Source organism: Taudactylus pleione, unplaced genomic scaffold, assembly GCF_031769625.1.
Source record: "Taudactylus pleione unplaced genomic scaffold, aTauple2 ptg000003l, whole genome shotgun sequence".
NCBI classification, from domain to species: Eukaryota; Metazoa; Chordata; class Amphibia; order Anura; family Myobatrachidae; genus Taudactylus; species Taudactylus pleione.
In genome coordinates this window covers 225596-241938 of record NW_028284406.1, presented here as the reverse complement: position 1 = coordinate 241938, position 16343 = coordinate 225596, and the positions used below count along the sequence as shown (strand labels likewise).

General features: G+C 48.6%; 1 protein-coding gene across 1 annotated transcript in view; it reads right to left on the bottom strand.

Annotated features, from left to right (window-relative positions):
* Nucleotides 1-16343, bottom strand: part of CFAP77 (cilia and flagella associated protein 77) — a 170815-nt gene that overhangs the window by 33395 nt on the left and 121077 nt on the right. Inside the window, exons 4-5 of the mRNA XM_088448840.1 lie at nt 12195-12300; nt 6467-6568 (exon numbers count right to left, since the gene is read on the bottom strand). Of these exons, the coding sequence (XP_088304966.1) occupies nt 6467-6568; nt 12195-12300 (208 nt within the window). The remainder of the gene's footprint in view (nt 1-6466; nt 6569-12194; nt 12301-16343) is intronic.

The window sequence follows — 16343 nt, the reverse complement described above, 5'->3', positions numbered from 1 at the left end:
GGCAATCCATGTTTAAAACCCTGAACCATTGGAATCAGAGCAAGTTAGGCTAATGAAATATAATGGTTGCTACGGGTTACAGCACAGCTATTTGCTCCTTAATATGAAGGGAGTTGAATTGAACACGGAAGTAGGATGCAAGTATTTGGATATATAAGACTGGATCTTCATGTCAAAACTTCACCAAGTATTTACAGCCTCGCCTGAAGTGACTGTATTGTCTAGACTAGGGAGAGTGACACAGCGGGATAGACTTGTGTTTGCATACTGTTAATAGCCCACTGTGTCTTCATATACAGTGTCAGGTTTGTGTGTATAGTGACACACAGAGGCAGCAGTCATCCTGATTCCTTTAAGAAGCACACACCTATCTCAATACTTCGGCTTTCCTTATTAGACAGGAGTCATCAATCCAACTGTTCTACTGCATATGAAAATGTAATACAGTCAAGTTTGAAAACGATGACAGCTACATGTCCAGAGAGATTGGTGCAAAAAAACCTGACAACACGTTGGCTGAAGAACCCCTTAAGCTGTCAGGCCCTCATTCAGAGGCGCTCGCAAAATGCGAGCGCTTGCTCTGAATGTGGGCGGCCGCTTGTCTTTTGAAGTGCGGCCTCCTGGTCGCTAGCTAAGCTGTGGGTTACCACTTACAGCTTTAGTGACCGACCAGGTTGATGGTCGCGATGGTCAAGACCATCGCGACCATCGGGGCTTGCGACGAGACCCTTGAGGTTGAGTCTCGGCAACCGCAAGCCCCAGGGAGCTTCCTGCTCTGATCGAGCAGGAAGCTCCCCACTGACATCACTGCTGATGTCAATGCGGCCAGCAAAAATGGCATGCGTTCCTTAAGGAACGCCTCCGTTTGTGAAACCACCCCCCCAACATCGACAGCCCCTCCGTTGGTAGCGAGCCCCGGAGCGAGAGAATTTCTCTCTTGCTCCGGGGCTTGCGTACGCGCAGTGCGGCCGCTGTGCGTGTGCAGGGCCTAAACATCGACCCGCTTGCGAGCGCTCGGCGCTTGCGAGCGGGTCTGAATGAGGTCCTCAGTCCCAAATGTCATGATTTGAGTTTGCAAGAGGTTCTGCAGTAGCTGGGGCTTCCGAAAGGCTGACCTTTATTTGACTTGTTTCTATTTTCACGATAAAATGTATTTCAGTGCTTCCACCACTGTGTCCCGTGAGTGTCCACAGAGAAAATGTGAGTAAATTAGGCTGACTTGAAAGAGATGAATAACACACAAATGCAGGGCCAGCAGCCGTTACATAGCAAAAGTGGCCCGCATCACCTCCCTCGACCTTTCCAAATAGTGTGTGAGAATACGTGCCCGTCCCGCGCACACAAATGTCTCTCTCATGGTTCCCCTCTGCCCACCTGACTGGCACAGACAGGCCGTATGCCTCATCCCAGTCATGGGCAGATGTACAGGTACGAGGGGAGTATGGTACTGGCATCTCCCCCTGACTCTCTCAATCTGTGCCAGGCTTGGCATCCTGTGTTTCGAGCACAACACACAGGCGTGGCGGCTTCTCGGGAGGCTCATAAATGATTACAGACATATGTTAATCGAACGTGTCAAGGTGGGTAAAGTACACGGGGAAGAGTCCTGATTTATCATTACAGGGAAGGACTGTCAGAGCCGCTGCCGACATCCTCAGCTCGCAGTGCAGATATAAAGCCGGCAGTGCGGCAGGAAAACCTTCACGTGCCCTCTTGGGACAGTTGCTGGCTTTATGGCCAGGCTATACTAAAAGATATTGTCTGACAGCACTGAGAGACCAAACAGCCTCGCTAACCCTTGTTACAATATTTTACCGGCAAGTTTATAAAAATTTACTGACGGAGAGCGATTCTTACAGACGAGCTGTTGAGATATATACAAAAAATGGGCCCAAAAGTAAAAGTTGAAAGAAGTGTACAGGGGTAAAGAATGATGGGGGAATGTTAAGCCGGGTACACACTAGATGATAGGTCATCCGATCCGGCAGATCCTAGGACATATCGTCCACATAGGGCAGTGTGTACCCGCTATGTCGCTGGCGATGCGTGCTCCCGCGCGTCCTCATCGACATCGCCTGTCAGACCTGGATGCAGGTCCTGCGGTCGATAATATCAGCGGGGGGGGGGCCATGCTGTTGAATGCACCACGCCCCCCGACGTTGCACTGTTGGGGTCGGAGCACCCTGTGCCAGCTCTCTCTAGTGTGCCCCTACATCACGTGCGACTGTAAATGGGGATGCGGCCTAATTACCATATACCACGCCTCCTACGTGACATTTGGAGGCGTGTCCGCATGGCACGCCTCCAAACGTCAGGCTGGGCGGGGGGAGCCTCACTAGCTGGGCTTCCCCCAGCCCTCTCCCGACACTGAATGGATGCCGCACGCATGCACGCAGCATCCATTCAGACTCCGGGGTCCGGTGGGGGTCCCCAACCTCCTGATTTGACCACCCGCGGGCCACTTCGGCCCACGGGTGGAACAGCAGGACAGTACTGTCCCGCTGAAATTGGGATGTTGGGGAGGGGTGCCCCCTCTATGGGTGGCACCCCTGTTCAAAGGCACTGGTCGAACACCCCTAGAGCCGACCCTGACAGTCGCTCTCGGAATTGGCAAGTGTCGGGACCCCCGCTGGGTCCCGCAGCCTACGATATCGTGCTAATGAGTACCCATTAGACAACTGGTTTGTGCTTTTTAAATGCAGAATAGTAGTGATAGGAAGAGAACAGATTTTTGCCGACCTTGTAGCCCAGCTGTTATGATAGTATTCTGTTTCCAGCTACATACAGAGTAGTACAGTAGAGCCCTTTGCATTGCTCTCAGTAGGCCTCTGGCCTAGCACGTGCCTCGGAGGCCTCCATCAACTCCTGGTCTTGCAGTGACCTAACTATGGGGTTTATGTACAGTACTAAGCCTTGGAGAGAGATAGTGTATGGAGATAAAGTACCTACTGCCAACCAATCAGCTCCTGTCATATTCCAAACACAACAGCCTGTAAAATGACAGCTAGGAGCTGATTGGTTGGCATTTTCTCCATCCACATCATCTCCAAGGCTTAGTACACAGACCCCCATGTACAGTAGTTCCGCAACTACGTGCTGAGGGCCTTATCCAGCTACTGCACTGCTGAACGCAGGTTCCCGCACGGAGACTGTCAGTGATTGACAGTCTGCAGCCATTTGTGGGTGGGGAGGGGGTGGCGATGTCCTCCGTTTCCCTCTCTCCGCCGTTGGGAGGGGCGGGGGGCAGGAGGAAGAAGCCAGGATCTCTGTCAGCTGATGGAGATTTCCTGGCTTCTTCCTCTCATCTGCGGCGGCCGGCTGCACCTTAGCCGGCTAAAGTTCCGCATAGTATTCGATGCTGCGTTGGACAGCGCAGCTCGGATACGTAATGTACAGGAGGCGTGATGCCTCCTGCTGCATAACCATGGGCTTGATTCAGCAGGATCGCTGATGCCATCGCGGCAGCAAGCGCGTACTCAGCTCTGCTGCAAACTTATGCAAATGACTGCGATCGCAATGCCGCCAACATAAAGACGCCCACTTCCCTTTACTCACATCTGTAATACCTTGCAAGTCTGTGAAAACATCGGTACTATTGAGTACCATCGGAGCCTCACGTACAATGAAGGCAGGTCAGACCTCACTCACAAACTGCTAAACTTCCTGTGGGTATCTAGAGCTCAGGCCTGCGTTTCGCCAATAAACCCCCCCACCCGCGTCACCACCCCCAAACGGTACTTCCTGTCAATCACTCTGCGGTGGGTCTGCGTAGTCACTGCAATAGCAGTCCCGATCGCAGTGGCTGTTTCGCTCACTGAGATGAATACGCATGCGCAGAAAGCAAAAAATCGACCGGGTGCATGCGTCATTGCACTTGCGATCTTTGCTGAATCAGGTCCCATATCTGCACAGACGGAATTGTAAGGCTGCTTGCGAGAACCTTTGCATTTCCGTCTGAAGCTGAATTAAGAAGTTATTTTGCTGCTGGAAATAGCGACCGCCAGAAGCAAACACTGAGGTCGTCACTGGGACAGTTCTCTTATCGGAGGCGCCATCCCGGCATGACTGCATTGATAAATCAATCCGAAAAGGCAAGTCTGTGAATACAGACGATAAGAGATGCAAGTTCTTGGGGGGGAATATGAACTGTGCTTTAATTGCAAAATAGTTTTTGTTCACTTACATAGAATATTTTAACATTGAGACGTCATTTAAGCTTGATTAGGAGGGCAATCCTGACTGCCGTGTATGTTGGGAGGCGTGTCTTGCTCACAGCGGCGAATGGGTGATGTATTATTATTATTATTATCCTTTATTTATACGGCGCCACAAGTGTTCCGCAGCGCCTTACATAGTACATAGAACTAATAGGTGAACAAGAAACAAGTAACTTACAGTACATTACAGTGCAGGACAAGGACACAACTTATATACATTGCTGAAATAGTGATTAAAGCACTCACAATAAGCTGCCGGGAGTTGGCAGTCACGTGTTAGGTGCCCTATGGGGAGTAGAGAGTAGAAGAAAATTTAAAGAGATGCACATGAGGGAAGAGGTCCCTGCTCATGAGAGCTTACACTCTAAGGGGAGGGGCAGACAGACAGGCGTGACACAGAAGGGGAAGATAGGAAGGAAAGAGCATGAGGTGGGTTAGGATGAGTGCTGGAAGGCCTTGTGAGGCTCCCCCCCCAGCCTGACGTTTGGAGGCGTGCCATGCGGACACGCCTCCAAATGTCACGTAGGAGGCGTGGTATATGGTAATTAGGCCGCATCCCCATTTACAGTCGCATGTGATGTAGGGGCACACTAGAGATGTATAAGGGTGAATGGAGGGGAGACGATCTGGGTGTGGCCTAGCACTTCAGAGATGCTAGACACACCCCTGCATAACATGCCCACGCCCATCCGAACACAGACTTGTCTCCTTCTCAATGTGTCGAAATGACAAAAGTTAGGACGACATTGGTACTGGCAGAGGCATCCCATTACAAAGCTTGACTGTCTTTGCCTCCCTGCAGGTCTTACCGCACAGTTGCCTTGTGGGTAATCTGGACATGTTTAGTTAGTGTTCATTCTAGCACCCTGCACCTGTCACAACCTGCGCAGTTCCTCTTTCCTGCCTGGGGTGTCGCTCTCTGCTCTGGTGCTTCTAGCACACTCGGCTGGTGCAACAAACTGCTGAGATAGAGACCACCGTGTGTTAGAAGCACCAGAACAGAGAGCGACACCACAGACAGGAAAGAGGAACTGCACGGGTTGTCACAGGAGCAGAGCTCTAGAATGAACACTAGGGGGTAAATTTACTAAGAAGTGAGTTTAGCTGAAAGTGAGTTTTTCGATGGTGAAGCAAAGTGATTTTTTTTCTTCCAAATTGCGAGTTTAGAGGTAAGTTTAAGGAGAGTTTAGATGAGATTACTTACTGGAGATTGCAGTGTTTTCTCTCTGCAAAACTCACACGAGCAAGCAGCCTGCACATATCAGTGAAATATGTGTAAGCTGCGTGGGTGTTTTAATACCTGTAAAAAACTAGTTAAATAATTTAAAAAATAAAATGACGTAGGGTCCCCCCCTAAAGCTTAACCAGCCCCGGACTTGCCAGCCTGTCCTGGTACCTAAAATTACAGGGAACAAAATGAGTAGGTTTCCCCCGTAAATTAGGTACCAGCACCAGGCTGCAGGGCCAGTCCTGGTTTTAATTTTAGGGGTAAAAAAACTTAGCGTAGGGGTACCCCTAGGAGAACCACAAGTACCAGCATGCGGGGCATTAAGGGGCCACTGGAACAGGTAGTTCACCTGTAAAGAAATGTGTAAAAAAACACAACACACACCGTGAAAATAAAGATTTACTCACAAACACACACATTGGCCATTATGAGTAAGGGTCTTCTGCTCCTAACATAAAGCTAAGACATGTTGCGCTCCTACTGTACACTGAAGGCGTTTCACTTGTTGCCACTTTAAGTCACGGCAGGTTGCAATGAATTAGCTTGTGTTCCAGAAGTTGTAGCCCGGTGTTCCGTTGAATAATTAATGGTGTTATGTAATACTAGAAATATCTAGAGCAAGACAAAGGGCACGATTCTATTCTATGCGATGTGAATAGCGCCGGGAGTGAGCTCCCGGGCTATTCAATACACCGCGCTGCCAAGTCCGACTAGGATTTCTTCTCGCATCCCCCCGGGGATGAGAGCAGAAATCTGACAAAAGTCCCGGCGCGAGGCTGTTTTCTGCCCTTAGCGCTGGGAAAACAGCAAAGCGCCAGGAAGTTAGGTCGGGGGATGCCCGTTATCGCGCCTTAAACAGGGTGTTTAGTCGCGAGAACAGGCATTCTCCGACTAAACACCGCGCACAATTGAATAGCTCCGGGAGCTATCTCCCGGCGCTATTCACATCGCATAGAATAGAATCGTGCCCAATTTCGAAAGCGAAGGATATTGGAGAATAAAATGGCTTATAGCGACAAACCTTCTGAAAACGGGGCAACTGCCAGAGTGGGGCTGGCTCCTCGGGAGGCTGGTACCTCCTCAGCACCGTCGTTCTGGTGTCATGCACCTTTCCTAATTTGATCTGTGGGGGAAATAAAGACATTGTTAAGCTAGCTACACACTGTCAGATTTTTTTGATAGGGGTGATTTTTCAACAAATTGCCCGCCCCAACATCTGTGCAACACATTATGCGATTTTTAACCACACCACACTGACTTTGCATATGTCCACCCACAAGGATAATGACCTAGTGACAGGAGAACATAGGGAACATGGACAGCTTATTGCGAATGCACACACACTGCTCGATATCGGGAATTTGAGGACGAGAATTTCGTTCTTGACCGACAGATCAGTTAATTGAAGGAATGCGTTTGTGGATGTTTTCTTACCGTTTTATCGGTGAAACCGCGGAAACAATCGCTCATACACACTACACAATAAATCAGGCCGATCACCCGATTATTCGCAAATCGGCCCAATAATTGTATAGTGTGTAGGTACCTTTAGACATGGAGAGAGAGCAGCTCTATGGAGGTTAAGGAGGAGACATCAAATATTCTAAAGAGGATTCAATCAGATATGAGCTTTAATTTTATAGAATGTACCATAACACCCCCACTTGTCCACTTCAGAAGGTTTGATAAATCTCCTCCTAAGACATTTAACCTCAAATCAAATCTAGATACAGTAATTTAAATCAAAACCCTAAAATATACCAATAGTGTAATACCAAACCCTTCTCCTCCATTGTTTTGCGAATACGCTCTCACAGCGGATTAATTCACAAAGTGAGCGACAGGTAATCAGCGTTTGGGGGAGGTAACGGGGAGGGGGGGGGTTTACTCAAACGCAGGGGTGTCTGACCATATAAAAGCCATTTCATAAGAGTGCACATATTAGCTATTGAGATCTCCTCTGCGTGCTAGGAGAGACACAGTGTTTGAGGCAGGTCAGACGTGACTTACAAGCTACGTGGTTAGCCGATCGTTTCCGTGGAGTAGCCGCACCTGCAGGGGTACGTTTTGCACTGATGGTAACGACAGACACAGCCTACGTCTGATTGGATGAAAATGTTTTGAGCACACCCATTTATGCAAATACACTAAAACTGTGGCATGGCCGATGTAACTAGAATTGAAATAATTTTAGAGATTATTGATCTCTATAATAACTGTTTCTATAACGGCATCAGGTATATTACTGTGTTATAGCGTGTCCTCATTAACTACACAGAGGACTGTTTACGATACAGGGGTTTATTTACTAAGCCTTGTATGGAGATAAATTGGACGAAGATAAAGTACCAGCAAACCAGCTCCTGTCATTTTTCAAACACAGCCTGTGACATGGCAGTTAGGAGCTATTTGGCTGGTACTTTATCTGTCTTCACTTTATTTCCAACCAGGCTTAGTAAATAGACCCCACAGGAGCAGTGAACTATGGGGGTCATTCAGACCCGCTCGCGAGCGGCAGGACGCTCGCAAGCGGGTCGATGTTCCCCACTGCGCATGCGCACAACGGAGGGAGCTCCGTCGTGTGCATGCGCGAGACCAGGCGAGCGACGGGCTCACCATCGCTCCGGGTCTCGCACCAAAGGGGGCGTGCTGTCGATGTTGATTGACAGCACGCCCCCTTTGGTGGGTGTGCCGGGGGCGTGCCTGCCAGACGGAGGCGTTCCCATGGGAACGCCTACCGTCTGAAGCCGGCCCCACTGACATCACTAGTGATGTCAGTGGGAGTGATTTTGGCTCTGATAGAGCCAAAATCACTCCAGGGCTTGCGGCAGCGAGACCCTACCGCAGGGTCTCCGTCGCAAGCCCGATGGTCGCGATGGTCAAGACCATCGCGACCATCATCATGGACGCTCGCTATAGCTGTGGGTGGTAACCCACAGCTATGCGAGCGTCCATGAGGACGCTCCTAAAACAGGTAGGAGGGCCCTGATTCAGAGCGAGCGCTCTGGTCAGAGCGTTTAGCTCTGAATCAGGCCCTATGTCGTCTCAGGTCATACTTACCGACATTCTGGCAGCCCAATCCGGGAGGGGGTTGCCAGGTCGGTGCAGCAGGTGGTGTGGGGTCGGCAGGCCCGTCAAGAGCCGCGCGGAGCCCCGGTAAAAAAGGGGGGTGACCTAATTGCGAGAGTCGTGGCCATGCCCCCATAGGTTAAAAAAAAACAGTTTAGCAGCGCCATGCGTGCTGGTGAGGGGGGCGCAGTGAGCCCCCTCAGCTCGGCGCATAACCAGTGGGAGGCGCGATCAGCTTGATCGCTCCCCCCACAGGCATAGGACACTACTGTAGCTGCTCTTAGCAGCCGCGAGCAGTCTCCCAGTGCAGCCCAGCACCACAGCATCGTGTGCTGGGCTGCTTTGTTGTATGAGGGAGGGGGGAGCGGTACCGGACCCGGGCCCCCGCCGGGCCCCTCCAGCAAGCCCGAGCAATTTGTACCCGCTCCCCCCCCTCTCGGCGCCCCGGAGGTTGGCTGAAGTGGGCGGTGCAGGGGCATGCCGACGCGATTGCGTCATCACAGCCCCGCCCCTCACTTTATAATGCCGATATTACAGGCATTATACAGCAGGGGGCGGAGCTACAATGACGCAATTCAGTGCGAATCGCGTCATCGCACCCCTTGACCGCCCACTTTCACGTGTGGGTGTGCGCAGGGGGCCTGGTACTCATTTCGGGAGACTTGCCTACTCTTGCAGGGGGCCGGTAGCGGTACCCGATTTTCAGGAGGCTCCCGGCAGTCCGGCAAGTATGTCTCAGGTCTTTCAGTTGCGTCCATTTTATAGAAGTCTGCTTATTATGTTACAAAGGGGACAGGTCTCCAAAACCGCTCCGAGCACAAACATCTGCATTACATCCTCTTGCTTGTCATATTAATATATGATAGTTCTCCGCGCTTTCCCCTGGCTGTAACTAATCTCTGACATGCCCGTCGTAAACCAGCTGCTAATTAAACAAACTGTGTGTTTGTGCACTTAAACCATAAAACATCATATGTAGGAGGCAGTAAACTCCACAGAAATTGGTTATTACCACATTAATGCCACTATTTTCTTGGGCCATTAACATATAAACCAGTCATTGGCTGCTTTACAGGGCTATTTAAATATTACCAGGCACTTCTGCCTCACACACAGGTCTCCCTTCTGTGCAAGTGCCCAAATGTTTATCCCGAAGAACAACTTAACCTCTTCATGACTGGACGGCTGTTCCCCCATAGAGGGGGCGAGACCTTCTTTCACATTTTGGGGATGTACCTGTTTAAGGAGGACCTAATTTGTTTTTTTTCTTAGTCCACATAAGTGGGTTTTATATGTTTTATATGTTTGTTTGTTTTTGTGACAGTTGCATTCACCTTTTTATAGCGCTGCTTAATGAAATCCATATTCTTTTATTTAATGAGCATTATAAAAAAAAACGGTCAAGAAAATGGGGAAAATAACTTTTCTTTTTCATGTTTCTTTCCCAAGTTACTTTTATCCAAATAGTGCCATCCCTAATATGTATCCAGAACGTAAGACGCTAGGGGGTCTTATTTACTAAGCAGTGTTAGGAGACAGAGTGAAAAGTGATAAGTCTGTGATAAGGTACCAGCCAATCAGCTCCCAACTGTCATTTTTCAAACACAGCCTGTGAGATGACAGTTGGGAGCTGATTGGCTGGCACCTTATCACTTTTCATTCTGTCTCCTAACACTGCTTAGTAAATAGACTCTTAAATCTCCTGATCAAATGTACCTTTCACAAGGTCAAGGGTTCAAGACACCCGGATGGGAGTAGTGACAGTAATAGCTCCAGTACCTGGTCATGGGCCGCCTCCCCCCCCTCCCGGCATGTGTCCGCCCTATTGGAGTATTGGGCATACCCCGCCATCGGCTGGTGCTGAGCCCTGTGAACTGCTCTGCTACATCCCCTGGAATACTTGGCTGATTAATAATGTTGACCAGCCCTATGAAATTGCAACAGGAGAGCGTGACACTGCGTACCAATAAGAAACAGCTTAACGGTTACCTATTGGTCAGTGCCAAGACGCTACTCTTCAGTGCGTAGGCAGTCCCCCCCTTCAAACGTTTCTCTTTTTTAGGGACGGCCATCGGAAGGGGAGAATCAAATAGTTCAATATTTCCGCCACAGGATAATACCATTGGATGACATGTGCCCGTTGTTTTCAGAAACATTCTATGGCTTAAATCATTGATGGTACAGTTGCCCGCATGCGCAAAGCAGCACTGCTGTCGGGTCACTGTTGCTCCATGTGGCGTACTACATCACCAGGCAGCGGGATAACACACATCGAAAAGAAGCATGGTGACCATCATCGCTTCCCAGCATCGAATGCTAAGGGCACTTCCATCGGATCGGAAACATCAATGGTTGTGAACTATCAGCATACAATGGCCGTCCCTGTGTATGGTTCACAATCTGCTCAAGTACAGTACATCAGCCTATGAATCCTTAAATAGAAGTGGGACAAACCTGAAGTTAGTATGACAAGTATTGATGTCAAGTTTTGGGGTGACCACCATTTTGTGTTATACAATGACTGATGCGGTTTTACCGGAATCAGTATGGTTCAAATGCCAACAGCGGAAGACCGGAAGTGAAGATCCAGACAGGTAAGTATTTTTTTCTATTTACTAACCTAACCTCGCCCCCTAACCCTAACCCCCCTCTAAGTGCCTAATCCTAAACCCCCTTCCCCGCAGCCTAACCCCAAGTCTCCCAAGGGGGTGCCTAACCCTAAGTCCCCCTCGGGAGCCCCTAACCTCTCCCCCCCCCCGCGGCTGTCCGCGCCCGGCGTCCGGTTTACCTTCGATCAGTAAGCCGGGTGTCGGACTCCCGGGGTAGGTCTAATGACAGGCGTCAGGATTTTGACGCCTGTCATTAGACACTTGCTGGGATTAGACAGTCGGGATGCCGACGGTCGGCATTTTACCATGCAGAAAAAAGGGTTGGGAGTGACAAAGTCTTGCTTTATTTATTTACTGTTGACGCTTTACAGTGAGAAGAACGTCTGTAGCAAATCCCCTGCACACTAAAGGGAAGATGTATCAAACCTTAAAGCCCCCCATACATCTGTGATGTATTGAGCAAATCCCCCGATCCCCAGACACCCGGGGTGTGGCATTGGTGAATCTTGATCAAACTATCGGGCTACTTCAGCATCGCACACACAAGTGCGCTGCTGAACGTAGATTCACAATTATCGCGAATGTGCACAACGGGTCCTGTGTGATCGCACGCAGCCCCTGCTATGCCTCTGCCTGTCAATCAGGCAGAGGCATTTAAGGGCCGAGGCGGTGGCGGCCGGTGTTCCCGGAAGCTGGGGCGTGTCTGCCCCATTTTCTGGGAGTGGCTTGGTCAGGGGCTGAGTCCACGGATGCAGTTTCCTGGCCTCGCAAGCCGGCCACCCAAAGATGCGTCTAACTCTACATATGGGCAAAGATTTCCTTTGTGAACGCAACGTGGGAGCATTAAGGACAATTTACATTCAACACTGTAATTGCTGCTATAAAAGTTACATAAATTTTCGATCAACTCAGAAAATCACTCGCTGCAGGAGACCGGTACAGCTGAAATAAATCACATAGTTCTATAATATTTATCTGGATAACACACTACCTAGGCTTTATCAGAGCTTAGAACCCAGGAGCTGGCGTCTCCCATTTTATGGTACTGGTATTTTAGGGTCTAACACTTACCTTCTCCAGTGACTTGAGACGGAGGGCCTCAGTTGTTTGTTTCTGGTGCTCAAGCCAGAGATTTTGGTATCTGTGCTCAATCAGGTCCATTATAGGTGTTGAAGGCCTAAAAACAAAAAGATTTCTATCACACATTATACATAAACAAGGACATTATACAAGGCAGAGGAAGACCTACCATAGTTTCTGCAGTGTAAAATATGCAAAGTGGCACATGCAAAGAACCACCGGGTGCGCCCATATGCGGATTTGCACACCTGACACAAGCGCTAAGGACTGAAGAGATAGGACAGGGATGGAAGGGATGGAAGGGATGTACTAACCTGGTCTAATTCAATAAGGGTCTGCTTATGTATTTGCAAACCGATATAGGGGTGTACTTACTAAAGGTAAATTTTAATCGATTAAAATTGACCTTTAGTAAATATACCCCATAGACTGGCGCTCAGACGCATACAGGCCGGTAAAAGTTGTATCATTGGAGGTGCAAATACGCAATAGCGAACTGCTTGTGATTGGCTGATTGTTAATGCACCACCGATGCAGGCAAGTGCTGTATTTGTATGCTAATGCGCATATTGGGCTTGATGCTGGTTTGGGATTCAGGAGCAAAGCAAAAAACTTTGCACCTGGACAAACTATGATGCAATGCAGGGGGGGAAATACATATATGTTTTATTGCATGCCGGGTAAATACTGGCTGCTCTGCATGTAGCTCACAAATGCTGGACAGCTTTATTTTTATACAGCAATTTAGATCTGAGTTTGGACGCACCCCTCCCAAATCTAAATCTCTCTGTACATTATACATCTGCCCCCCCTGCAGTGCAGCATGGTTTATCCTGGAGCAAAGTTACTTGCTCCCCTTTGCTGTACTCCCCAATCAGAATCAGAGCCATTATGTACTTATGTGTGTTTTAGCAGAGTTTTGTTTTGTTTTTATTTTGTACAGGAGACGGAGAGTTGTACCTGTAGTGTTCCCGAGGCTTTATTAGGGTTGATTGAAGCCTAACAGCAATGCATATTTTGCAAAGCAAAACAAATGGCTAAAAATATGGGTTAAGGACCTGATTCAGACCCGCTCGCTAGGATGCCGATTTTCGCATTCTGCGTATGCGTACGCATAGCAATGCGCGTGTACGAATCAGTTCGAGAGATTGGGAAGCGTTCGCTCGCTGCACATAGACAGCCCAGCAGAGTGAGTGACAGGAGAAGCCGTTTGTGGGTGGTGACAGGGGCTGGCCACTAACAACAGGGGAGTGGCCGTGCGTACGCAGGCGTGCCTGAGCGTCTTAACACCGTTTCAAAGGCGTGCATAATTAAAGGGCAGCGTCATAGCACACGTCACCTGGTTGTATTTCACACTGAAGTGATCGCAGTGCTTGCGGCTAGGTATAGTCAACCACAAGCGCTGCGTTCGCTTCCGATGGTCCTCGATGTACCGATGGTTTCATACACTTCCTGGAGATGACGTGCGCAAGTGGGCATCTTAAGAGAGGCTAGTGGGCGTCTGCATACACAAAGTGGGCGTGCTTATGCCTTGCGATCGCCTGCCTTGCTGGGTGTGTGCCGGATTTGCATACGCTGGGTGCGAGCGTACGCAGCTAGCGAGCGGGTCTGAATGAGCTCCTAAGTGCAATAGTGCATGTGCCGTATATGGGCAACGTAAACCTGGCACATATGGTGTCGTCCTGAACACATGCTGAAATATGGCACATGTACGAATTGCGGCTTTTTTTACTGAATGCATTTTATGGGCGCAATTGTAGCGGACTCAACATAGCATTGACATTAGAACAGGTTACTTTATTTGATTGTACAGGTCTTCCCGGGAACTGAATATTGTTTTTTGTTTTAAATCTTTTTTATTCAAGTTTTTCAAAGATATAAGACATACAGCAAATAAAAGAGAAACACATAGCAAGTTACAGTTACTATACGGTTTACATAGCTGCTTAGATATTGCTTAACAGCCACAACAATAATAACATTGTATAATATAATATCCCACAGAGGAATAAAAGGTGTTAGCTAATGCTGGCCATACACGCTGCAATTATCGGGACGATCCGCCCGATATCGGCGGATCGCCGCGATAATTGTTGCGTGAGGGGGGGGCGACCGAGGGTTAAATATTGCTCAGGAGGAGGATTGTCCAGCATGCCTGTCCGATGCAATATTTACCCGGTAACTGTCGGCCGCATCGGGCAGTGAATGCCCAGCGCGGCCGACAGACAGACATTTCCTGTGTTCCTTCCTACGGAAGGAACAGGGAAATGTCTCCGCCCCCGGGGGCGGAGCGCGGATGTCGGGCTATACACTGTGAGATTTCTCTCACAGTGTATGCCGCGGACATCTGCGGCTGGCAGCCGGCCAGATAAAATGTCTGTCGGTCTGACAGACATTTTATCTTGCCGTGTATGCCCAGCATAAGACAGATAACATTTGGACTCCTCATTGGCGTGTATCATCTGACATTCCGATGTATGAAGAAAAAGGAGTCAATTGTTAAAGAAGTAACAATATTCCGAAGTAATTGATTAAGATACCCAGGATAGTAAAGCAACATATAGACAAATACAGAAAGGGGTAGGAAAGAACATGGGGGGAAGATAGGGGAATGAATATTATATTAATAAAGATGGCTTGACGTAAGGCCTGAGAATTTCCACAAATGTGACCTTACAACGAAGAATAATCACATATAAAATGCTCTAGAGATTGTTGATATTGTTGAGGTTGTTAGGGGGCTATCGAAAGTTGTCGGTGGAGAAACCACTCTGTTGTCTCAAAAATGTTATAGATTTGTGTTTGAGTAGGTTGTTCCAATTTATCAATATAGAGACCCCATTTTTTATAAAAGGTCACCGCCCCTCTTTCTATATGTGGTTGTGTGGATTTCCTATCGAAATACATAAACTGGAGAAGTTTTACCTTAACTTCAGCGAGAGAGGGAGAGGATCCGGAAATCCAATGTGTCAATATGATCTTTTTCGATAGTAATAATAGGAATATGGGGGGTAGTGGAGGGGGTCATGTTCCAGTTGGTGAGGTCGACACAAAGACAGGCCAGAGTCAGGTGAAAACAGAGTGGATAATAACTCATTAATATAGGCTATCACTTTGTTCCAGAAACTTTTAATTTTCCGGCATGTCCAGAAACAGTGAAAGAAAGATGCGAGTGTACATTGACATTTAGGGCATTCTCCTGTAAGGTGTGGGGAGAAATGGGAGCGTTGTGCAGGAGAGGTATATGCTCTTTGTACAGTACGTAAATGTACTTCTTGTAGGTACGAGGAGTTAAGGATTTTCATCGTCGAGTCATAGGGCGGTATTCAACTGATTTTGCGGCCCGCATCTCCCGTCTAAAGTGATAGATCGCGGGCCGCTATGCAATTGTGCCAGCTTTTCACGCTGATCGCGGCCATAGAGGTCAGGTTTAGCCGCGTAAAGCAGCTAAACCCGACCAAAGTGCTGGGCGCGATCGCGAAAAGTGATGTTTGGGCGCCCAAACATGTCACTTTTCGCACATTTCAGCTCTCATCCCCCAGGGGCTGCGAGCTGAAATGTAGCGCTTGGCAGCTGATCGCGCCCGACAGGAGCAAGAATAGAATAGCTCCGTCGGGCGCGATAGGGGATGAAAACAATTGAATTCCGCCCATAGTGGTCAAACAATTGGTCTGGAGACAATAGATTTGGGAGGTCTTTCTGCCATTGTTTGATCGTTCTGTCCTCACCAGAACTCGCGAAGCTGTTAACTAGAGGGAGGTATATAAATTTAATGCGACATGTGAGTTTTTCGCATAGGCTTATGGTGGATTGTAATAAGTCAGTATTTGTGCAATATCTGCGTTTAATATATTGTACCGATGAAAGGTAATGTCTCACTTGTAAATACATATAGAAGTGTGACTGAGGTATATTGTATTTCTCCCTAATGTCTGAAAATTGATATATTTGTCCTCCCGGATCGAATACTTGAGATGAGTTTGTTAGGCCTTTCTCTCTGCAGAGTGAGAAGTAATTATTGGACAGGGAGGGAGGGAAGGCATAGAGGAATATACCCCATAGAGGAATAAGGCCCTCATTCAGACCCACTCGCGAGCGGCTGTCCGCTCGCAAGTGGGTCGATGGTCTGCACTGCGCATG